At 43.9% G+C, this 25,527-nt stretch overlaps 2 protein-coding genes across 4 annotated transcripts in view; both read right to left on the bottom strand.

Annotated features, from left to right (window-relative positions):
* Nucleotides 1–16,389, bottom strand: part of LOC129332906 (heparan-alpha-glucosaminide N-acetyltransferase-like) — a 365,907-nt gene extending 349,518 nt beyond the window's left edge. Inside the window, exons 1-3 of the mRNA XM_054984210.1 lie at nt 16,323–16,389; nt 6,243–6,337; nt 120–256 (exon numbers count right to left, since the gene is read on the bottom strand). Of these exons, the coding sequence (XP_054840185.1) occupies nt 120–199 (80 nt within the window). The 5' untranslated portion in view covers nt 200–256; nt 6,243–6,337; nt 16,323–16,389. The remainder of the gene's footprint in view (nt 1–119; nt 257–6,242; nt 6,338–16,322) is intronic.
* A 1,310-nt stretch (nt 16,390–17,699) lies between these two features.
* Nucleotides 17,700–25,527, bottom strand: part of BMS1 (BMS1 ribosome biogenesis factor) — a 47,588-nt gene continuing 39,760 nt past the window's right edge. For all 3 annotated transcript variants that reach the window (XM_054983573.1, XM_054983571.1, XM_054983572.1), the window contains exons 18-23: nt 24,999–25,057; nt 23,699–23,821; nt 22,257–22,404; nt 20,736–20,911; nt 19,388–19,549; nt 17,700–18,376 (exon numbers count right to left, since the gene is read on the bottom strand). In XM_054983573.1, coding sequence (XP_054839548.1) covers nt 18,146–18,376; nt 19,388–19,549; nt 20,736–20,911; nt 22,257–22,404; nt 23,699–23,821; nt 24,999–25,057 — 899 coding nt within the window. In that variant the 3' untranslated portion in view covers nt 17,700–18,145. The remainder of the gene's footprint in view (nt 18,377–19,387; nt 19,550–20,735; nt 20,912–22,256; nt 22,405–23,698; nt 23,822–24,998; nt 25,058–25,527) is intronic.

Genomic DNA, 25,527 nt, shown 5'->3' with positions numbered 1-25,527 from the left:
ATAGTCCAGTTTGCCTATTTGATTCTGCTAAATTTATAAATTGGTTGTTCAGCTGTCCAATTTCTCCCACCAGAAACAAAATTCTGAGAATGCATTTTCAACATTTTAGCATGATTTACCTGCAAACAACATTGGTAACATTTCTTCCCATAAAGACATCCATTGCAAGAGGAAAGCGGGTACTAACAGCCACACTCATGTTGGAAGGCACACCCCTTGAAGCAGGTTCAACTGTGAGGAGAAGCTGTGGTAGACACTGAAGAAACAGAAGGAAATAGGTAGTCCCTGGTGATTAAATGTATTCAAGGAGAAAGGAATACAGCTAAGAAAAAGCACACAACACTAATGGGATAGATTTCAGTGACAGCTCGGGCCTGAAAACCTGTTGTAAAATAAAAAATAAAAACGCCAATTACTGGAGGTGTCATCCTGTATCATACGTTTACATATCTGTGTCATTTTGTCCTACCACCATGAAACTTGCTGGGTGTTCTTTGGCCAGTTGTTGTGAGGATAACTCACAGAAGGGGAGAAGCATGTATATGGAGGCCTTGGAAGAAGGCCAGGACAAAAAGACAAATACATGATACAACATACCAAACACCACCATTCTTGGAGTAGTCCTATGCCAGCATAATGTCTTAGAAAATAGCTTATTTTGCTGTAAATAACCAGCAGACGGCTCCTCAAAAAATCCAATTAAGAACTCAGATAAAGCTAGTTATAGCTAAGGTCACTAAAACATCACTCTTCCCCAGGACGGTCCTTCCACCTAGGGTTGCCAGTCCCCTGCTGGGGTCCGGGGTCCAGGAATCCTCCACTCCCACCTCCACCACCACCCCACTCCTGCTTACCTGGCAAGTGGAGGAAAAGGCGGGGGAACACACCTCCCAGAGCATGCTCCCAGGCAACATGGTGCACCCCCTGGCACTTCAGTGGGCCCCATATGAGCTGAATTGGGCCCGTTTGGGGATGAAAGCAGCCCCCTGCAAAGCATGGGAGACTCCAGGGCCTGTCGCAGAACAGCAGCACTCCCATGCTCCATAGCAGGCCAATTTCAGCCCCAAATGGGCCCGATTTGGCCCAGTGCAGAATGCAAGAGCACGGCTGGGAGGGCCCTGGAGAGCTCCAGCGCTTCACAGCGGCTAGGGTTGCCAGGTCCAGGTTGGGAAATTCCTGGAGATTTGTGGGGTGGAGCCTAGAAAGAGTGGGGTTTGGGGAGGGGAGGGGCCTCAGTAGGGTATAATGCTATAGAGCCCACCCTCCAAAGCAGCCATTTTCTCCAGGGGAATTGATCTTTGTCACCTGGAGATCACTAGTAATTCTGGGAGATCTCCAGTCACCACCTGGAGGCTGGTAACCCTAACAGCAGCCCAATTTAGGCCCACTACACGGTATAGGAGCACTCCTAAGGGTGGCACAATGTCAGGTACGCCTCCAGCATATCTGCCATGGATTATGGATTCCTTGCTGCAGGGTTTACTGTACCTCTGAGAACATGCAGAGAGAAACCTGTTTTGCTGAATGGTTGCTAGCTGCTTATCTTGCAGGTGTTTTGGTTACGATTTCCTGGCAGGCCTGAGAACGTGACCTTGGAGTTCCAGCAGAGATGGCACCAGGCTCCTAAGAGACTGAGCAGAGCTCATCCTTTCCCTCCTCCCCTTTTCCCAGGCTCTGTGTGCCAAAATCCTAACAGACTTTCTTTCCCACTGGGGGCGGGGACTTTGGCCTATAATTAACCTCGCTTTGTTACCTTGAGACACTTCAGCCAATGCTCCTGTCACAGCATCTTGATACCGGCATTCTTCTTTAATAAAATCAACTTTAACTCATTCACTCCCGTGATGCAGTGAAGTGTTTTGGGAAGTACCTGCCCAGACCTGACGCACAAGGCCCTACTCGATGGCATCACTTCCTGCAAGTGACATCATTGCGCAGCCTGTGAGCACACATGTGCTTTCCACGCACCCAAAAACATCCACAAAGTTGAGTGCCGGGTCTCCTGCCTCCCACCCAGAGAGCGAGGGGACCAGGCAATTCTACTCCTACCCAAGTTGATGATAACCAGACTTATGGTAGAACATTTTTATCGTCCTTTATTAAAATGTTTACATTTTAATATGGCATTATAAGCTGCCTTAACACAAGGAAGAAAGGTGAAGTATAAATGGTTTAATATACCAAGTGCAAAAAAACCCCCAAGTATTCCCTTCTCTGCCCAAATGTCTACACAGCCTACACCCCATTCAAAACCCTAGGAAATAGGGTTTCCTATCCCCCCCCCCCCCGCAAAAAAAACCCTGGTAAAAACGGCCCTCTCTTTTTTCTTTACTGAGCCTGTTATAGAGGGCAGGAGCTGCTATAGAAAAAAAGCACAAGCTCTTATCGACTCCAAGCAGGTTACCTTAAGCAGGGTAGCATCCAGTAGTCATTAGCAACCTAAAGAGCACATTTGGGGCTGTACACAGAACGTCCTACATGTAGAAGCTGCTTAAAATGGCTACCCTATCGTAATTGTTTCCACAAAAAGAAGCTATTTTGCAGATTAAGCCGTTTCTGATGCAATAAGAGCCGTGGGGAGTAGGTATGAGTGTACGCATTCTTGCCATCAGGGGAGGAGCTAGAATAGATGAACCTTGGAGTAGGATTGTCAATCTCCAGGTGGGCTTAGAGTTCTCCTGAAATTACAATTCTAGATTGTAGAGTTCTCTTGAAATTGCACATTTCTAGATGGCAGTGGCCAGTTCCCCTGGAGGAAATGGCAGCTTGAGAGGCCAGACTGTATGGCATTACCGTCTCACTGAACTTCTTCCCTCCCCTAAACTCTACCCTCCACAGGCACTGCCCCAAATCTCCAGAAATTTCCCAAACCAGAGTAGGTAGGCTTATCCTGGAGGCTTAACAGCAGGGCTTTTTTTCAGTGGGAACATGGTGGAACGGAGTTCCGGAACCTCTTGAAAATGGTCACATGGCTGGTGGCCCCGCCCCCTGATCTCCAGACAGAGGGGAGTTGAGTTTGCCCTCCGCGCTGTGGCATGGAGGGCAATCTCAACTCCCCTCTGTCTGGAGATCAGGGGGCGGGGCCACCAGCCATGTGACCATTTTCTTCAAGGGCAACCCACTGAGTTCCACCACCTTTTCCCAGAAAAAAGCCATGCTTAACAGTAACATCCTCCTGTGACTGATGCAGCTGCTGCCAAATGAGCATTCCTTCCCTGAGGATGAAAAGGGGATTTCTCCTGGGTGTGTCCTGACGTACCACGAAAACATAGGAGAGCTCGGGCTGGCTCTTTGATTTGGGGGAAATAATGCTGTTTGTTCCTTCTGAGGCAAAGATGGTCTGTGCCTACAGCCAATAGGGTTGACATTTGCCCACTGATGGCAGGGGAAGCCTCCTCCTGTACTCCCCCACCCCGAAGGCTGCCAGGCCTCCCAGGTATGACAGAAGGCCTCCCACCTGCAGCCTTTCTAAAAAAACAGGAACGTTGGCTACATTGTAATATCATTTCCAGGTAAAACCCAGAACTGAAGTAGGGTAGAGCTCTAGGAATCACCAAAATTCTATGGCTTTTACCATACAGTTTCCAGCAATTCCTAGAGCTAGCCTAAGTCACTTCTGAGATTTACATAGAAGTGGTATTGCAACATAGCCATCGCTCACCCCTTTATTTTCCTGCCCCTAACCACCTCACCTGTTGCCAGGTTTGACAACAATACCTGTCCCCCACCAGCACTAACCAAAAAGAAAACCCCGTGACTGATTTACTAATGCAATATTTGTAGAGTACCCCACCAGCACTCAGCAAGCCAGTGGAGGGGAAGTCATGGTCAAAATGGCATCCCGCAATGCTACACTGTCACTTCTGGCTACATAACTGGAAAGCGAGATCGCTGTATCACAAGTCACTCTAGCATTCACCTGAAACTCTATGGTAAAAGCCATAGAGTTTCAAATGAATCTTGGAGCATCCCACAATGCCGTGACATTACTTCTGGTTACACAGTCAGAAATGGCGTTGCAGTGTCATGGGATACTGTTAGGGTAAATCCCCCCTGCCAGTCTCCCAGGGGTTGCTAGCCCTAATGGCCAAATTACCCAGGTGCCATGTTGGAAATCTAAGAAATTATAGCAAAGAAGCAGTGGTGGAACAGGAGAAAGGGCCTTTCCCATTTAAAATGACTGTGACCTGTTTATATATCTGTTGAACACCAATAATATTTCACACCTGAAGTGAAACGGAGAAAGAGAGTTGGCACACAGAAGTTTAGAAAGCAGAGACCCTAACTCATTTAAAGTCAACCGCCACATTAATCTGAGGTAACTCCACATTTAGAATTCTCGGAAGACCTCTCAGCGACATATAAGCCACATCTGATACTCTCCACAACCTGAAAGCTTTTCGCCTCTCCTTTCAAACTGCCTTTGATGCCAAGAACACTTAAAGCTAATTCTCTTTATTTTTGCCCTTGCTATTGACCTCATTTAGTGAGATAAAAGGAGAGAAAACAATTAGTTCACACAGAAATTCTATTAGGTGGAACAGATGCAGACATTTTGATCAATACTCAAGAGGGTTATGGTCCAGACTGAAATGAGGAGATTCATCTTCCGGAATGATGGATACCCGCTAATCCCAGAAGCCTTTGCAAAGGGAGCAGGATATTGAGCCAACTGTTTGCTGCCTTAAGAACTGAAGTGTTACATTTAATCGTCTCAAGTGATAGGATAAATGATGGGCTGTGAAACCTCATAATGGTAGTTAAACAATACGAGCATGTTAAGCAGATGAGCCTTTAGTTCGACCAATCAATGAAAGATTGGTTACATTATTGCTAGGTCTCTTTTCCTTCTTCCTCTGGGGCATTGAGAAGCAGATCCTCAGAGACTGTACATCAAGATACACATTTCTGTTATCTTTAGAAAGACTGGATGGTTGGATTTAATGTTAAAGATGACTACCAAATGTCATATGGGAAAGGTCTCCTGCAGGTGCCTCCCTGCACATGGGTGAAATCAACAGCAGCCCGTAGAGGGGCTCTCTCTGTGGTGGCCCCCACCCTGTGTAACAGCCTGCCTGAGGAGGTCAGGAGAGCCCCCACACTCCTGGCTTTCCACAAACGATACAAAACTGAATTATTCAAAAGGGCTTTTTACTCAGCTAGTAGGGCTATATTGTAGGAAGAGGGTCTCAGATGGTTCGCTAATGAGTTAGGGACCTTAGACTTCACCACTATGTTGCCTTACATAGTATCTGTTACCTTAAATATGTATTCCTATGTACTACCTGTGCTTCATGTTGTCTAATGTCAGCCTTAGAATTGATTATGTTCTGTTTCAGCATTTCTTCAACTCTGTATTGCATTCTCGCTAATGCTATGTGTTTGTAAACTTGTATTTATTTACCCTATGGCATTGTTTATGGAAATGTTCTTGACATTTCATGGAAATGTCCTTAATACTGATTGTACTAATTTCACACTGTGTAATCCACCTTCAGTGAGAAAGGCGGACTATAAATGACATAAATAAATTAAATTAAAGGAATTTTATTCTTGATTGGTCTGGCTAACCACCAGTGCTGGTGCCAGGGTTTCTGGCGCCTGAGGCGAGATACCTACATGCGCCCCTTGCCCCGTGCACATGCGCAAAGTGCGCGCATGCTCCAGCCCTGTGCAATATTACTTGTGACGTCATCATGCAGGAGCGTCCCTCTCACCTGAGGCAGGTGGCACTTCCCCGCTTGCTGCCGCACCGCCTGGATGCCTGGCTCTCTGGGAGCTGAGCCGAGGCAGGCGGCAGTGGTGAAGGGGTGGAGAGGTGAGCGGGGACGTGGCCTGCTTCCACGTCAGTGGGTCATTGGGGGGCTGGCACGGCACCTTCTTCAGAGTTCAGCACTTGAGGTGGATGCCAGCACCACCTCCATGGACACGCCGGGCCTGCTAACCAGCTGCGGTGAGGTGGCACTGTGGCCTCTAGTTCTTTGAAGTAGTTGAGGCACTGCACATATACTCTTATCCATGTCCCACTCAATGATTCCCAAACTGTGTGCTGGAGCACACCAGTAAGCCATGAGTGGACCCCAAAGTTTGCTTTGAAAAATTAAACTACCATGTTGGAGTCATCCATCCAATCCAACACCTGTCAATTGTCCCAGTGTCACCCCATCTTTCACTCCACCTTGGCACTTCATGCAAAAAAAAAAAGCACAATTCATTCCTTCAGTAAAGTCCCTTCTACTTACTTTGTAACAAGCATCAGACACGTAGAGCACACCAATTCTTTCAGGAAGGAAACTGGTCACGGAGATCAGGGCTTGGTCAAGCTTCAGTTCGATATCTAATTTCACACAAAAAAAGGTCTGCAAGTAAAACACAACTGACCAGATAGCTGTCAAACATTAATTTTTGTCTCAGCAACAATATATAATGTTCAAACATGCACCACTTAGGTGACCCTTTGTTATTGGTATTGGAGCTATTTGGTGGTTAATGTAGCAAAATTGCACAATCAGGAAAGTGTGGAATCACGACTTCCGGTTTGGGATTCATGGAGGTCTAACGCAGCTCAGGGAGCTGGGCTGTCCGTGCCGCTGTTTGTGGAGGCTGGAGGGGCGCCAACTGCCCGCAGCCCCCTGTTCTCAGGCGGAGAACAGGCAAGTACGCTTAAGAACCTGAGGGCGCGTTGATCTCGGGTGTGAGGGGGGTTCTACACAACGAGCCCCCGTCCACTCTTGAGGCCCCACCCGAAGAAAGGTTGCCAAAATCTCTGCAGCGGCTCTGGAGTCAGTTTCTGGCATAAGACCTACATACCCAAGCTTCAGTAAACCGAAAAGGGAATAAGAACTAATTGGATATTTGAAGCAGCGATTACAACCCAAGAGAAACGTCTAAGAAGGTAAAGATTGCTATCTCTTAATACGGGACAGATTATAAAAAGTAATAAAGTGATAAAGAGAATCTAAAAACTGCAAGAGACTTGTTATGTAAAGGAGGAAGTTCCAGCAAATTGAATTTTAAAAAGTGACACAGTAAAGAGAAGTTAATGCAGAAAATTGACTATTGTTTACATACCTGCGGCTAGTAAGAGATAGCAGACTGTGAGAAAGTTTTAATATCTCGAGAACTGCTGTGAAAAGAAGAGGAACAGGAAGTGCGTCAGAATCATAAAGAGACTGGCAAGAAGCGGCTTGTTAACAACGGAAGCAGAAGGTCGCCATTTTGAAACAGGGCAAAGCTGTGACTTCAAGGAAAATGGAAGTAGGCCATCTTTGGTGAAGGTAAGGACGATTGCTTCAATACAAAACCATAGAGAAAAAACGCCCGACATTTTGGACTATGCAAACTCTTTTCTTTAAAAAATAAACTAAATCTGGACTTTTAAAAATAACAGAAAGCAACAAACTAGTGCCACGGAGTTGAGGAAAAGAGCGGACACGTGGGAGCGAAGTAGAGCTAGCCCCACGATGTCGAAGAAGGAGTGGCAAACCGCGCTGGAGAATTTGGATAAAAAAGTTTCAGAAGGAAATAAAGAGCTTAAAGAAATGATGCAGGAGAATTTTAAGGACTTTAAAGAGGCACTAAAATTGGAGATGGCAGAACACACAAAAAAATGGATCAAGTACAAAATGACTTGCAAGCTACACAGCAAGCTTAAGTGTAGCTTAATGTAGTAGAGAATGCAGTTGACACCTTAACAGACGTGCAGAGAACGGAGATGCGAGGAATGAAGGGAAGAATGGCCGTAGCTGAATGTAAACAAATGGAAAAGCAACTCAGGTTTCGCAGGATTCCGGAGATTGTGGAAAAAACAGCCCAAGAGCAGATTACAGAAATTTTGGCGGGCTACCTGGGGAGGAAGAGGAGGTTGCAGCTCTTCTGGACGTGGCATACAGAATTAACTCAAAATTTGCATGGCAGAAAAAGTTACCAAGTGATATGATCGTGCAATTTACGACCAGAAACACAAGACAGTCAATCGTAAGCAAACAGTTTCAGGAACCATTAGAAGTCGACGGGAAGGTGGTGAGAGTTATGAAAGAACTGCCCAGAGCGGTGTTGTTGGAGCGGAAAAAATACAGAGAGCTGGTCCAGATGTTAAAGGATTTGAAAATTAGGTACAGATGGGAAATACCAGAAGGACTGGCATTTGAATTTGGTGGAGTAAGGAGAAATATCAGGTCGGGTCACGAGATGGAAAACTTTATTAGAGACAATGAAAAGGACTTACCAAAAAGTACAAGAATGTGATCATGGAGTGTAAAATAATATCTTGGAATGTAAATGGACTAAATTCACCTTGTAAGCTCAAGGCTATTTTCCACTGGCTTTTAAAACAAAAATGTAATATAGTATGTCTTCAAGAGACACATATCAGAAAGCAGGATTTAAAGTATTTGAAATTTGTAAAGCTTGGAAATGAATTTGCTGCAGCCTCCAAAAAGAAGAAGAGAGGAGTTGTGTTGTATATAAAGGAGGAACTGCAGCCAAAATTAATTTTAAGTGACGCAGAAGCTAGATATTTAGCAGTGGAAATAATTTGGAACTCGAAGAAGACTTTGGTGATTGGAATTTATGCACCCAATGGCGCGAAATAAAACTTTTTCAAGGATTTACAAAAACAACTCGATGAGCTGACCTATGATCAAATAATTCTGGCAGGCGACTTCAATGGAGTTACAAACTTGGAAGAAGATAAGAAATCTAAAATTGCACACACAAAAAGAGGACTTTTGCCAAAGTCATTTTTTGCGATTAAGGAACAGGAAAGTCTGGAAGCTGTATGGAGGAGACAAAATCCAAAAAACAGACAATATACCTTTTATTCTGTGAGGCATGCTACTCTATCAAGAATTGATATGATCTGGGCTTCCAAAGAACTAATGTTGTGGACTAGAGATGTGGAGATAATGCCTAAGGTAGGCTCAGATCACAATCCTATCATGTGGAGATTTGGAAAAAATACTAAAAGAAGAGGATGGAGAATAAATGAAGACTTGCTGCAGATAGAAGATAACATGGCATTGCTACGAAAGGAGACCAAGTTCTTTATACAATACAATTTAAATAAGGATGTGTCAACTCATAAGGTATGGGACACTTACAAAGCTGTAATAAGGGGAATATTGATGGACTTGAATGCAAGGGACAGAAGGAGAAAAGAAGAAAAAAGAAAGGAAATAACCGAAAAAATTAAAGCCAAAGAGATACAACTTAAGAAAAGACCAGGGAAGAAACGTATATATCAGGATATAAAAATATTGCAAGAGCAATTGACAGCAATGAATAACAAAGAGTTGGAGTGGAATTTGAAAAAAAATGAATCAAAAAACATTTGAAGGTGCAAATAAACCTGGCAAATATCTAGCTTGGCAATTAAAAAAGAAAAAAGAGAAGAAAACCATAATCAAAATACGAGAGGAAGACAGAACATTATTGGACCAACCAGCTATTAGTAGAGCTTTCTATAAATTTTATGCAAAACTGTACCAGAAAAAAGAAGTGAATAGAGATTCAATAGCGGAGTATTTGGAAAGAATGAAACTTCCAACGATGTCAGAGGAATGGAAAGAAAAATTAAATAGGGAAGTGACAGAGGAAGAAATAAAAGAGGCCATCCAATCCACGAAATTAGGGAAAGCACCGGGACCGGATGGACTGACGGCAAAGTTCTACAAAATGATGGCTAGCGAATTGGCACCTTTTTTGAGAGAGGTGATGAATGAAGTTATGCAAGGCCATAAGATTCCCGATTCATGGAATGAAGCTAACATATCACTGATTCCGAAAGATGGACAGGATCTGACCAATGTTAAAAATTATCAGCCAATTTCGTTGCTGAACAATGACTATAAAATATTTGCAAAAGTTTGGGCGGAAAGGATAAAGGGATGGCTGTTGGAATTTATTGCAGAAGAGCAGGCCGGATTTTTACCTAATAGACAAATTAAAGACAATTTAAGGACAGTAATAAACGCTATTGAATACTATGATAAGCACTGTGATAGGGAGGTTGGTTTCTTTTTCGTGGACGCAGAAAAAGGATTTGACAATCTGAACTGGGACTTTATGTTTGCCACTATGGAAAAGCTGCAAATGGGAGCAAAGTTCATACAAGCAGTTAAAGAAATTTATAGAGACCAAAGTGCAGCGATTGTAGTGAATGACGACTTAACTAAAAAGTTGAAAATAAGCAAAGGTACAAGACAGGGCTGCCCTCTGTCTCCATTGTTGTTCATTTTGATCTTGGAAATACTGATGATTCAAATACGAGAGGATGATACAATTCGAGGCATAAAAATAAAGGAATTTTCCTACAAGGTCAGAGCATTTGCGGATGATATAATGTTAATAGTAGACGATCCAATTGAGAATATGCCTAAAATAATAGACAAAATAAAGGAGTTCGGAGATTTGGCTGGATTCTATGTGAATAAAAAGAAGTCGAAGATACTATGTAAAAACATGACCAAGCAGAAGCAGCAAGAACTAATGGAGATAACGGATTGTGAGGTAACTAATAAAGTAAAATATCTTGGTATTGAACTGACTGCGAAAAACATAGATCTATTTAAAAATAACTATGAGAAATTGTGGATACAAAGAGAGAGACTTGATAAAATGGAACAAACTGAATTTATCATGGTTAGGAAGAATAGCAGCAGTAAAGATGAATGTTCTACCACGTGTGATGTTCTTGTTGCAAACAATCCCAGTTATCCAAGACTCTAAACAATTTGACAAATGGCAAAGGAAAATTTCAGACTTTGTGTGGGCAGGCAAAAAACCACGTGTGAAAATGAAAGTATTACAGGATGCGAAGGAAAGAGGTGGTTTGCAACTGCCCAGTATAAGACTATACTATGAAGCAATTTGTCTGGCATGGTTAAAAGATTGGATAACATTAAAAAAACGTAAATTGCTGGCTTTGGAGGGACACAAAAAGTTGTTTGGATGGCATGCCTATCTGTGGTACGATAACGTTAAAGCAGACTCTATGTTTTTGCACCACTATATTCGAAGAAGCCTCTTCACAATCTGGAAGAAGTATAAGGTTTATTTGGAAGATGGAATTCCTTCATGGGTGGTTCCGTATGAAGTAATAGATCCGAGAACTGTCGACAATGAACAGCAACGTTTGACCTACAAGGAGATAACACAAATACAATATTCAACAATAAGAATAAAGACAGAAGAAGAGCTGTCTCCTTGTTATGGATGGTTTCAATATAGACAGATCAGAGATCTTTTCAATTCGGACTGTTTAAAAGGAGGAATAAGAATGGAAAACTCAGAATTATAAGAAGAGATATTACAAGAAGGCAAAAAAGAAATTTCAAAGATTTATAAAGTACTTCTAAAATGGCATACGGAGGATGAAATATTACAAGTCCAGATGGTGAAGTGGGCAGTAAATTTCAATAAAGAAATAACAATGGAGGCGTAGGAGCACCTGTGGAAAAACACATTGAAGATTTCAACTTGTACGAACATTAAAGAGAATGTATACAAAATGATCTATAGATGGTATCTAACACCAAAGAAGATTGCACTAGGAAACACTAACATGTCAGACAAATGTTGGAAATGTAAAAAGCATGAAGGGTCACTATATCATATGTGGTGGACTTGTGAGGTAGCCAAGCAATACTGGGGAGACATAATTGAAGCAATTAATGAAATTTTACAAATCCAAATAAACAAGAACCCAGAATTGTTGCTACTGAACTTGGGAATGGAAGGTGTTCCAATGCAGTATAGAACATTGCTATTTTATATGACCACAGCGGCAAGACTTTTGTACGCGCAGAAATGGAAAATACAAGAAATACCAACTATAGAAGATTGGATTTATAAATTGCTGTACATGGCGGAGATGGACAAAATGACAAGAAAACTTAAAGATCTTGATCCAGGACAATTTATTGCTGATTGGGGGAAATTGAAACAATATTTAGAAAAAAAATGGGATGTGAAGGGAGAACTGTGGCAGTTTGAGAACTATTAAAATGTGATGTTGTAAACAGAAGAGATAAGCGACTTTACCATTAAGGGGGAATTTAAATATTACAATCTAAGCTAGTATTATGTTTAAGCCAATCTTACTTAGAATATAGAGTTTAATCAAGGAAGAGTAAAATGGATACATTGGTGGATTAGTGATTTTAATGTAGTATATATATAAAACAATTTGAATATGCTTAGAGTAAGAGATATTACGATATATGTGTTATAGAAGAATATAAGTGAAGTTAAGTTAAGTAATAAGAGGGGTTAAGGGTTGGAAAGCTGTTGGAAGTCGACAAGGAGGGGGGAGGAAAGGGTGGGGGTTAGAGTAAATTAGATATGATGGGAATGTATGTATTAAATCTTAAATATAAAATCACCAATAATTTTTTTTTTAAAGGAAAGTGTGGAATCACATGTGAAACACTGTCCAAGCCAGTGTATTGCAACAGGTTAAACTTAAGTATATTGAAGCTGATTCACATTCACTTGTACTATAGAAGAAAATATAGAAACGATCTAAATAACACAGTTTCCTATTACGTTGCCAGCTAATGCAGCTACATGGAGTGGGAGTATGGGAGTGCCTCTTGCAAGCTTGCAAAGGAGAGCTCTGCAGAACCATTTTGCTTCTTGCAAGACCAGCAGGATGAAGAGAACAAAGGGCACAGAAAAAGAACGGGTCAGATAGAAGGTCTCAGGTCAGACAAAGAGAGGCATCATGCATATAAGTCTAGTCCTAAAGAAATGTGGGGAAATAGCACACACACCCCAGTGTCCAGGCATACTGAATTGCCTCTATTCCAACATTTAGTTTCGCCAGCTCATGCAATATGATCTGTAATTTTACCTTGTTGACTTTTTATATACGAAACTGCAGCATCAGTGCAAATATCTGTGGTGTTACCAGTGGAAAGGAACTGAACAGCCATAGCAGCTGTTGACACCAATTCATGTGTTACAAAGACATGTTCATGGGTTCTAAAGACAAAGTTCTGTGCCTCCTAGGTGTATGACAGCCTGATTCAGACCAGGGTCATAGTGCACAAGGAGAAACAGCTTATGCAGAAGACCCACGGTTCCTCAGCAGGCTAAGCAGCAGCTCCCTGGGCCCATTCCAGGTGGGGGGAACGCTTAAGCTCTCTCCCTCCAACTGCAGCAGTTCCAGTCCAAATGGGGCCATGCTCACATGGGAGGCACGGTACTCCAGAGCACATCTTCGTAAAGTCCTCAGATGAGTTGCATTTCAAGCTTTCTACTTGGAAATGATCCATTTATTATCTGTGACTTAGAAAGTTGGATAGGGATGAGGAGAATATCAGAAGCAGTGGAGGTCTACAGGAGCTCCAAGATTTGTGCCTTTGCATAGGATGGGGAAAGCAATGCTGCCTCCTAGTGATCTCTTGCAAGTAGCTTTGCTGCAGCTCTTCAGTCCCTCACAGAACGGCAGTTCTTGTTCTGGCCCCTTCTGACCTGACACTAAACCAAGTTTTGAGAACTGATACAAGCTTAGTGGTTAAGAGAAATCCGTATTCAAATCTTGCTGCTATAGTCTATTAAGTGGCCCTAAACAAGCCACTGCCTCGACTGTAATTTGAGGACAATAAACCTGACCTACCTTACAGGATTGTAAGGTTTACATGACAATGGCTTGTATCCAACCATGCAGTGCACTTAATTTTTTTTTGAAAGAGGGGAGGCAGCCATTCCAACCAATTCTCTCCCCTCCTGCTGCAGCCCACTGAGCCATCCCAGAATTTTGTTCCTAAGCATCAACAGACCCTCAGAAACAGCATGGCAGGGAAATCAGAAGACACAACGGGCCACTCTCCATAAAAATGCCCTTTAGTTGGGTGTGGGGGCCGGGGGCCTTGGATGCAGTCCAATGTACCTGAATTGCTTGGAACATTCTGCTAGAAGAGTGCCGAGTGCCACATGTTAGAACTACCCGAGTCTATTCCTCAGCTTGTCAGCAGTAACAGGTCATGCTAACTGCCACATCCTTCCCACTGGGATGACACACACATTTTTGAAAGGATCTGACGAATCAAGTTGTGCATACTTGAATGTTAGCTTCCAACTTACCTTTCTAGTGTCCCACTCAAAAGAGCAGCCATATTGGAAGAGCCACCCTGCACCCAGGAGTCTTTCTAACAGCGGCCAGCCAGATTCTTGAGAGAAGGCCTCAAGAAGGCAGCAGCGGTCCCTCATCATTTGTCACCCCCGTCCCCGGTTAGCAGTCAGACCCCACCCTCACACTAGATGGGCAGCTTATGGATATGAAGTATCATAATAAACCTCTTCCTCAATGTGCCATAAGCACACAAACACTGCCCGGCCAGGCAGAACAGAAGCCAATCTGGAGACTGGCAAGTGACCAGAATGTGTGTCACAGATGGGCTGGTTGACTAGCTGCCCCAGAGAACAGCAGAGAGAGCAGAGGCTTCCTGAGACACCTCCCTGCCTAGTCCCATCAACACCTTCTTCCACCACATATCTAATCAAGGGCTATTCAGCAAATCTGATAGCCTTTCTATCTGATAGTTAACAGGTCATCAAGCAATATTTTTACCTATAGTACAACCCCCGATAATCATGTGACACCTTTCCCAACTTATTGTCTCACCTCTGTAGACAGCCATTAAGCTATTGTTTGAGGGCAGAACTGCCACCCCAGGGTACATTTTGCACTATAATTGGGAGTGTGTGTGTGTGTGTTCTGAACCCATGCATGTACCCTCAGATACATCTAAGCCCTCTTCTTTCTATGAAGGGCTAGTCACCTTTGCTGCTGCCTCCATGGAACTTTCAATTGCAAGACTGGTAACTACAGCCCTCCCTGAAACTTCTTTCCCATTTCCTCACTGTTTTCTTCGTTAGCCCCGTGTGTATGTTCTGTGCGTTTTCCATATGCTTGGCTTTTATTTGTTAATAAAGAAACCTTTCCTGTAAGACATCTGTCTGTTTGAGAGTTCTCTAAGAGAACAATCCTGGTATACATTGGTGGAAGATCTCACAATTACCCCCTCTTGCTGCATCTCCTTGTATGTTAAATCCTCCAGCTCCCAAGGACCGCCCCCCCCCCCCCGCCAATTTGGGCAACACTGCCCAGCACCCAGTGTTATAACAACATTTGGTTTATACACCACCAGGGCAACTTAACATTGTAAACTGCTCTGTTTACAAAGTGTTGTTATTATCTCCACAACAATCACCCTGTGAGGTGGGTGGGACTGAAAGAACTCTGAGAGAGCTGTGACTGGACCAAGGTCACCCAGCTGGCTTCAGGCAGAAGAGTGGAGAATTAAACCCAGTTCTCCGGATTAGAGTCCTGCCACTCTTAACCACTACGCCAAACAGGCATACTGCCTATGAACCTTGAGGTTCCTCTAAACTATTATGGCTATAGCCCATAATAAACCTATCCCTCATTATCCTTTTAAAAATCATTCTGTTACTGCCTACTCATATTCACAATATTCAGGGATTGTGAAATTTACCAGTTTATTACTCTTAGTCTTTTTGTCCCACTTTGAATCAGCCACTGGAGAAGGAATGGGTAAGCTGCAAGCTTCATGCTAGGGATAGGAGTAAATGTGGCTCTTTGGGCTGATGAAAACTGCAAAATGTGGCTCTCAGTAAGTCTCAGAGTAAGTATCACGGCTGTAAGGAGCGTTTTATAAGTCATTCATTCATTCATCAAACTTCTAGCCCGCCATCCTGCAAGCGGGATCAGGGCAGGTTACACTAGTTTCAGTCAGGCCCGAATAGCTGCCTAAAGAAAGGCTTTTATTTTGGGAGGAGGGGGGAGGCATAGAAATAATGGGTTGGATCCAGCCAGCATGTTTCCTTAGTCTCAGCCAATTCCCCACCATCACTAAACACCCTGTCTCCCATGGCTTTTGTCTAAAGCAATTAAATAATGGTTTATGAAACCAGCCCTCAACTTCCTTGCTTAATTGGTGACTTTTTTTTTACTGGCCGAGAGGCTTCCATCATCTTTCTTAAGCTATAGCTAATGTATCTGATTGAAAGCAAAGGCCCAGGTTTTAACAGGCAGGGGGTATCCACCCCATCATACAGATCATACATATCCACCCCATCATACAGATCTACTTAAAAATCTTATCAATTAAGATGGTGTCAAGTTAAAACGAACACCCTTTTGAAGTCTTTTGCAGTCCAGTTCAGGGACAGAAAAAGGTGCCTGGAGTTAATGGGAGAGGATTAAAATACATAAAAGCAAGTAGCAACAACATAAACCCCCTTATGGGAAACAATGGCCTCTTTCAGTAAATGCCATCCATACATGCTCTTACCTGCATGGTTGTTTTGTACAAAGCTTAATCCGATGAAGAACAAGAAGACAGCCCGTGCTTCTCCTGCCATTTTCTTCGGCAGCCTGTTATCAGCCAGCCTTCCCAGGCACGAAGCTCAGAGGTCATCAGCACCTAATGACTTTGTGCTTTATATTAGAAAGATAAGGAACAAGGGAACTCACCCATTTAGGGTTCACTGTCATTTCTTAGCACTCACACATCACACGTTAGGTGTGATTTTTCCAAGAAGTAACTATATGGTCAAGGCAGATCTATACTTTATAAGAACTCATCAAACCTTTCCCCCCTACGATGTATCCTCAATGTTAAAGCTCCCAGGGATCAGTGGTAAAGCTGATCCCTGGCATTCAAAAGCTCCCAATCCACATCATCTCCAGTTGCAAAATTCTGAACGCTGGTGATATGAAAGATATGAAGGCCAGAGACCCTGGAGAGGGCAAGAAGTCGTGGCCTCGAGTGACCGAGGGTCTGACTGCTTCATCTTTCACGGCCTTACTTTTTATACATTTTGCTACTCCTCCCTCCAAATCACCAGGCTGAATACAACACTCTGTTAGCAGGAGTGTGGATTTTCATTGTATCTCACCCAGCAGTTCTTTCTGACCCTCTGAAAGGTGATTCCTGGGTCACAGGACATGCATGGACAAACAGCCACACAGAAGCAGAGTCTACAAAGAGGGACAGGAGACAAAACGACCTCTCTCCTCTGCAAGCATAGCTCTATGACCAGAAAGCGGGGGGGGGGGGAGCATTTTGGCCCTGACAACAGGAGGCTGTTTGTCAATATAGATCCTGCAATCACAGAAATCAGCTTTGCAGGGGTCAGAATGGACTGGCAGGAAAAAGGAAACATGGTAAAAACCCACCGGGGCTCCCCTGGCTGCCAGAGTCACTTGCAGGGAAAGCCGTAACATTAACTCAATATGGAGTTAGGACGACTCCGCATTGCGGCAAGGAAGGAACTCACCATGGGGTGGCTAGTTTTCACAGCAGCCCCATCTTCCTTAGGATATATACTTCGGTCTTCAAGCAAGATCCAAGTAGGATTTCCCCACAATGGTCAACTGCTGCCTCATTGTCAATAATTCGCTTCTGCCATACTTGGCAATAGAGCACAGGTATCTCATACAAGGATATAAAAAACTGGGGTATTCAGCTGCCAGCAGAGACCAAGCAAGCGCAAACGGATAACGCCGTCACCCAGTTTACTAAGCAGTTCAATTTAGCAATGTAATGAATAAACTGCTTAGCAAACTGGGCTGTTTTCATGCTTTCAGAAACTGCAGGCTTTCTAAGCCACATAGGTTGTTCTATTATAAAAAAAGAAGCAGCACTAGGGACACGCGTATTTATTTATTATTTATTATATTAGATTTTTAGTCCGCCCTCCCCGCCAGGCGGGCTCAGTGCACGGGCCACTTGCCAGATCTTCTATGGACCTTGTTACTCAAATGTCCACATTAGACGCATATTTACAAAATGAAGCTTGTTTCTTATACAGGACAGCAAAAAAATCCTTCTCAAAGATTATTTTCATATGAAAATCATCAGAGAATCCCATTCAACACTCAGTATTAAAAAACTTTAATAGATATTTTGATCCTCCACTGTGCAAAATGTCCTCGCTTGAGTTCCTCAAGCAAACTGTTCTCTGCATTCTCAGGTGACATTTGGCCCTCGCCTTGCTTGCCTTCCGGGCAAATTCACTGGAGTCCAAGACACCATTCTGGGGTTTCTTTCCGCTGCTTCAGGCATTCTAGAGTAGGGCGCTTTCTTGCTTCCTGCAGAGAGCTGCTAGAAACTCACTTCTCTTTTTCTGCAGATCCCTTCAGGCTCGACTTCTGCCTCTTCTTCTCCTTCTGTCCGAGGATACGGAAGAGTTTCTTCTTTGCTTCTTTCTGCCTCTTGAGTTTTGCTTCCTCTTCTTTCTGCTTCCCTTTAAGGTGTTCTTTGAGCTGCTGGCGATGTTTCATTTTGGCTTGTTTCAGCTTGTAGCTGTGCACCGTACCCAAAGCCGAGAGAAGAGCTGCAATCTTAATGAGACAAAGAACAGCACTTGGTATAATACATGCACACAGCTGAGTAAGGTAACAAGCTGGCTACGGTGGGCACAATTTAAAGGGCTGAATAACAACAGTAAAAAAAGGAAACTTGGATCCTACACACTGGGGTGTGAGTAGTAGCAAACAGCCCTGTGCATCACCGAGGCAGAAACGTGCCTCCACTCTTATGCTGGTTGGCTCTGGCTGGCTTTGTCCACTGAAGACCTCCCCTGCAAGAAGTGTCCGGCAGGCCTGGCATCCATAGTTCACAATGGCTCGTAGGAGGCAGTGCTGTTTTCTGCTCCACCTTCTCTGTGCAACATTCCCTCTTGTGTGTGGTGTTGTCCAGAGACTGAAGGGGAAGCCATACGAGCTGCTAGGCTGGGACAAGATCCTGGCTCCAGCATAAACAAGGAGGCTTTCCCTTTGCACCAATTCTCTGATTTATACGGACCACATGGATATGATCAACACATCTAATCAACTATTATTTCCCCCTTACAAGAATTACTGTGATTAATTCAGATATTATATCTGAATGATTGGCAGGGTTTGATTTTACACACTCGGTATTTGGTTTTAGGTCCTCCATCCAGAGATGGTTTTATAGGCTGCTGCTTTCATTGATTTTGTGTATCTTTGCAGGCTGCTGGCTTATAGTTACGTCACCTAAAGTGACCACCTAAACATACCTAAACACTGAGAGTGAAACACACCAAAGGAACTGAAAGGTAGCATTTTAGGATATGATCTGCACAACACTGAACTCAACAGTAAATCTTGAATTGATTTAAATTACACCACTTTAACAACCATAATTTGTACTATAAATAAAGAAAAAATGGCATGCAATCCTAGACTATCCATTGCAGAAATTCTGCGAGTAGCAAATCAACTGTTAGCTAAAGAAAACATCTAAATTATGATTCTGAACAGGTTCTTTTCTCCTAAGAAAGGCAAAACACCGGGGGGTGGGTGGGGGAGGGGGTGGGGGAGACTTGCCTTCTTTTCATGAGGCTCCCTGATGATGGTGGGTCTCCACTTGTCCTTTGTGACCTTGGCTCTTTTCTCCTGATTCTTAGGTTTGTTCTTGAACGGCAGGGCCTTTTGAAGGGCTTTGGGGATATGCAGTTTATTGAAATGCTTCTTCTCTCGCACTATTTCCTAGAAACAGCAATGTGAAAAATTGAATGGAAACAGTTCTTATGCTTTTCTACATAGTTTCTCTTCACCCCTTGCACAACTTTTGGAAGATACTGAATGAGAATCCCTTGATTTAGGGTCCACTTTTCAAAAACATCTTCAGGCCTCCTTTGTGCATCAAGAGAAAAAAAATGCTAAAAGCCCCAGGCCACATCAAAAGAAGCCATGCCACAGCATTGCCTCTTGTTTCTGGGAAAGCTGAGGTCGCTGTGGGCAAGAACCACAGGGTGCCCCTTTTCCAGTGACCCAGGCAGCATGGGGAAGGAGAGGAAGGGGAGAGCAAGTCTTTTGTGAAAAGCTCCGCTGAGCATCAGGGCAAATGGAGAGGAGGAAACACAAGGACACACAGCAATGTCTCAAAATTGTTTTAAGGGAGAGTGAAGTCACCCTCAGGCTTTTTTCCAAATCTGTGGCAAAACATTTTCCAAGCTCTTCTAAGCAGTCTGTTGGAAGTGGAGGACTGTGCAATATTTCTTTGTACAAAGCACATTGGCGCTTCGGAGGGGACAGCAGAGTTACCAAGGCTAGACAGGTCACTTCAGCTCTTAGTCAGCTCTGCTGCTGTCCCTTTATTTACCCAGAATGTTAACCTTAGGGGTGGGTGGGTGGGTGCCTTCCTCCCTCCCTCCCCCCCTAACCACCATGATGGCAAGACATGCTCTCTGCAATCTCTCCCCACTTCAGCTTAAACAGACAGCTGGAACCTCTTTCTCTTATTTTTCCTAACCAGTATGGAGTTGCTTCACCACAAAGTATTTCTCTGTCTTTTCTAAAGCAACAAACCTCGTGTGGACTTTGTTCCATCAACAGCATCCTCTGAGAGCAAACCAAGCTCTAAGCTAACACAATCTACATTCCAAAGGAGAATGGATTTGGATTCTCCATTACATAGTACTGCCTGTGTGTATTTAGTATATTTTAATTTTGTCCTTCCTCCAAGGAATTCAGGATGGTGTGCATGAGTCTCCTTTTCCTGTTGTATCCCCACAACAGCTCTGTGAAACAGGCTTGGCTGAGAGCATGTGACCAGTCCTAGGTTACTGGAGAGTTTCATGGTAGAATGGAAATCTGAACTGGGGTCTCCCAGCTCCCGCTTCCCACTGATATCACAGCTTGTCATATGGAGATCCTGACAACAGGAACCTACCTTGTATGTGGAATCTTTGTTTCGTTTCAGCCTGATGCCCTTCTCGTGCCTTAACTGGCCTGTTGTCTTCATTCCAGTCCAAGAACCTTTTTCACCCACAGGCCTCAGCAAGGAAGTTACGGGATTATAGAAAGCTGGGATGGATACAGGGTACCAAGTCCGCATAAAGACAATATCTAAAACGAGAAGAGAACTTTAAAGCTTTGAACACAGCAATTCTCAGTAGGTGAATTGAATAGAGTTGCTAGCAGGAAAAAAATCGGAACGCTGAACTGTGTACACAGATGCTTGTTTCACACCTTTTAATCCCTATGCACACGGCTGAAGAAAGTGAATGAATCCTTAAGTGGTAGAACAGATTGTGTGACATCGCAGCCTAAAGATGAGAGACTTTTTTTAAGAAGGAGAAACAAGTTCTAGGGCAGCCCTTACCGTCATCTGTGAATCAATTTACTGTTTTCCTACACAAATACTTCAACAGCCGACACAAGAAGATGTAAAACTCTCTCATAGCATCCTTGAGAAAAAGAGTTAGTTTCTGCCTATCTCTGAATTTGACTTTTACCTCAGATTTTAAAAGCTGTATAGTTATGATGAAGTTTTGCCACTAGAGAACAACTTCAGCATCCAGGGACTGAAATCACTGAAGGCCAGTGTGCAGTAACAGTTTAGAACGCTGGCTCGGGGTTGGCGAAACCCGAGTTCAGATCCTCCCTCAGCCATGAAGCTCGCTGGGGGACCATGAGCCAGCCATTCCCCCTCAGCCCTTCCCACCTCGCAGGGGGAAGGATCAAAAGGAAGGAGGGAGAATTATGTACACTGCCCTGCGCTACTTGGAGAGAAGAGAGGATCAAAAAAAAGGGATAGAAGAAGTCTTCCACCAGGAATGGCGGAATAAGTATGTGCACTGGAACTCAGACTCCAAATTCCTTACTAAGTGCAAGAGTGAAAACAAGTCTTATCCCTGATGTGGTAGCTTTAAAGCGGGAGTCTCTACCGTGGAACCCACGGGCAGCACAGCACCTGCCAACACTTTAACTTGGCACCTGCCAAGTGTGTTCAGAAAGTCCCAGATTTTGGTAGGTCACTGGAGATCTGATTGACAATGCAGATGAAACAAAGTTGCTTCAGGAGCAGCTGCCACCACTGTTGGTTTTATTCTCTCTCTCACTACTCCTTCCCGGGGTATTTTTAGTATCTCCCCTGCACTTGGGATTTCTGCTGGGTGTGTGTATGGCTCCGCTTCCCGCAGCAGCCATTTTGTAGTTGTGCCCCCAGTACCTAGGGTCAGAACTGCAAAAGTGCTCACAGGCTCAAAAAGGTTGGAGCCATTTCAGACCAACAGCTCTGACTGAATTACCACGTCAACAATTTACTGTCATGGAAATGACTGTGAGACAAGTCCCACTGACAGGACTGGGAGTATGAAAATTGACCAGCACGGATACCTCAGGAGAGTCACCTGAAATTACCCTATTATCAAGTAAGTTTAAACACAGCATGGGAAGGCTTCAGGCTTACCGCTCATCAGTAGCTTGTCTTCAAACGTGGCCCTGAAAGCCCCCTCGGGTGCTCGCAGGGCCTTCTTGATCTGCCCTCGAATTCCACTCACAGTACGAATGGCTGCACCTTCGAACTTGACCACTTCCAGGACAGAGTTAAACATCCCCTGCACGCCATGAAAGAAAAACAAAGCAGTTCATGAAAAGGATGCCCGTTTACTGTTTGCCATCTACTCCTCTTTCTGGACACATTTTTTTTAAGTCATCATACAGTCATTGAATTAAAGCAAACTGCTACATGATGCTTGCCCAAGGAGGCCTAGTGGGTTGGGCTGCCAGGACTCCTGCTATGGCCTCCTACCAATCACTGCTGTTGCCCACTGTTGCTCCATGAGGAAAAAAAATGCTGTTAGTCTCTGTGCTGGTACACCACTTCCAGGTACCTGGAAGTGACAGTGGGTAGCTCTAGGAAACACTAGAAACTCTACGGAAAAACAGTAATTTCCAGCAATTCCTTCAGCTACCCGTTGTCACTACCAGGTTATACCCAGAAGTGACATAGTGATGTCAGCTACATCACTGATGCCACTCACGCCATGTCCTGCTCCCCAGTCCTCCCACTGGTTGCCACGCATGGCCTGGCAACACTACCAGTAGGATATTTCTTTGAACAGCAGACACCGAATTTGAAAGTCTCCTTCAGTTCCAACATGGCTTTCCATGAAGCATGTGCCATTTGAGAAACACAGTTCCAACCCTCCTTTGGGCACATGGAAACAGTGCCCTACCTCTTTGGACAGCAATGACCAACAACAATTGGCTCGACTCCTGCCAATATTTTGTGACTGCTGCTAGCCCCAGGGCAGTCATTTTTGGGTGGTGTCTACTTCAGTTTTCAAAATTCCAGAAGTCCCCACTGGCTCAGTATATGTGAGTGACAGAGGACATGACAATGAACTAGCTTTGACAGTCACTGTGTACGCCTTAAAGAAAAGGCCCTTGTCACAGTTCTCCTTACTCAGGTCGGCCAGATTCATGGCACTTATGGTGGAAAAGACTGCTGAAAAGCAATTCTGTTATTCTAGTGTCATTAGGACTCTACAAAACCGAAAAGTCTAGAAAGGACTCTATCTGGTCCACATTTCTTCATCCAGCTGTTGCAAAAGCTGGCTTTTAATTATTCTGTGAAGTCCTCAACCAGGAAACCCAGAACTCAAAAACCTCAAAAATGAAGCCTCCAAATGAATGTTGGGGGAAAAGGCGCGGAATACTCAAATCTTGCCCACCTGAATGTCTGGATAACCATAAGGACATCCCCTGCCTTCTAAGCCCTTGGCCAACATCTATCAGTATTTGCTATCAGTAAATCGGACAGTTTCCTACCAGTATTTAATCTGTGCTCAGAAAGACTAGCAAAAATGTAGATCTCATATGTCTGCAAATATTATTTAAAACACCTACCTTGATAAACGCTGTATTCTTGTAAATTTTGAATGGGAAGCCGGTCAGCTTTAATTTCTTCACAATTCTTATTGACTTATCTAAGTCAAGCACAACTCCGGTAGCAGCTATCCGGAAATCAGGCTGAAATATGATGGCAACTTGTATATATATATGTATATATATCGTGTCCAGACACAGAAAATCCAGAATTAAAGAATTATAAAATGCCAGACTTGAAAGTGTGTATCTCAGTACTTAGTCCATTGTGTTCAAAGATCCAAAAATTACTGCCCAAATCATAGTATGGCATTTCCACTGACCCTGTCTATTCTCTAAGTCAGTAGTACTCACTCCAACACTCACAGGGAGCCATATCTGAAACTGGTGGTGGAGAGTACCCTCAAGTCAGAGTTGACTTATGGTGACCAGCGGTGGGGTTTTCACAGCAAGAGACTAACAGAGGTGGTTTGCCATTGCCTTCTCTGAAACCCTAATGTTCTTTTGAGGTCTCCCATCCAACTTCTAACCAAGGCAGACCCTGCTTAGCTTCTGAGATCTGACCAGATCAGGCTCACCTGAGATATCCAGGTCACGGGCATACCTGAAATTACCATCAACTAAAAGTGCCACATTAACCTCAAGGAGGCTCACAGTTTATCTGCTCATCTGACAATGGCTGGTCAAAGGTGGGAAGCACCTGTCAACCACAAGCGTCACTGGGCCAGAGCCTTGCCCACTAACCTGCCCCATATTTCAGGAGCCATATTGGGGAACAGTGCTAAGAAGAGCCACAAGTGGCATGTCAAAGATCCACAAGTGTTCCCAGGCCACTGAGTGTATATCACTGCTCTAAGTCCTCTATGCACGTCGGAGCATTTAAGAAGGATTTCTCATATTGCACTAGGCTTTGGAGTGCACAGAAGCCAAGAGTCTCCTCAGTTTCTACTGCCTGGTTGAAAGATCAGTGAGGTAACCTGAGAAATCCTCCTTCTACTAACTGGGAGAAAGAAAGGGCAGTCTGTCAAGCTAGCGGAAGGGCTTCTGCTCACTGCAAAGCTCAACAGCACAATGCGAGAAGCACTTCCTCTCCTTCCCCTGGGAGAGAACGGTTTCATTTGGCACCATGCAGGGCCCTTGCTAAAGGGCCAGGGGACATTTCCCCAACAAGTACAGGCACAGGGGCGGGGGGGTCAATTGCGCTCTTGCTTAAACAGCAGACTACTGCTTTAAAAGTATCCGTGTATCTGATGCCTGCTTCACAAAGGAAACCCACCATTCCCTTATGCTCATGTGAAACTGTTGGTGCTAAAATACTTACTGTTGCACCACTGACTGACTGGACAGCCAAACATCCTGTCCCTTGTGGAGTGATGGGACCTGAAAGACAAGATTGGCCAAAGTATTCCATTACGGAAACTAATAACACATCTCTTCCTTGCAAAAAGTGATGGGAGGCATAAAATCTCAAGAGGACTTCAATGTTTAAAATGACATGGAGTAACTCCTTTTTAGAATAAGGTAACTTGGTTTAAATTTGCTATATGCCTGGATAGTAAGTAATTTTAACATCAACAAAGAGCGTTCTGGTGACCCAAAGCAAACAAGTGTACAGATGCCCAGAATCAGGCAGCTAACAGAAAGCTTTTGGCTGGAGGTTTACTAAAATTTTACCAGCTTTTCCTTCCTCTGGTAAACAATAAGCCTATTACAGAACGAAACCAGAGCCTTCCATATACAGTAAAAGCTTTGCTACCAGCAACAGATTATCCAGACTGCTTGGTTAACCAGCCTTGCCCAGAGGGCAAGCTCCTCCTCTATCCGCCGTCACACCTGCGCTGGGAGAGGAG

The sequence above is a fragment of the Eublepharis macularius genome, chromosome 6, assembly GCF_028583425.1.
Source record: "Eublepharis macularius isolate TG4126 chromosome 6, MPM_Emac_v1.0, whole genome shotgun sequence".
In the NCBI taxonomy this organism is placed as follows: Eukaryota; Metazoa; Chordata; class Lepidosauria; order Squamata; family Eublepharidae; genus Eublepharis; species Eublepharis macularius.
The sequence above is the reverse complement of the archived record's forward strand: the minus strand, read 5'-3'. Positions and strand labels throughout refer to the sequence as shown.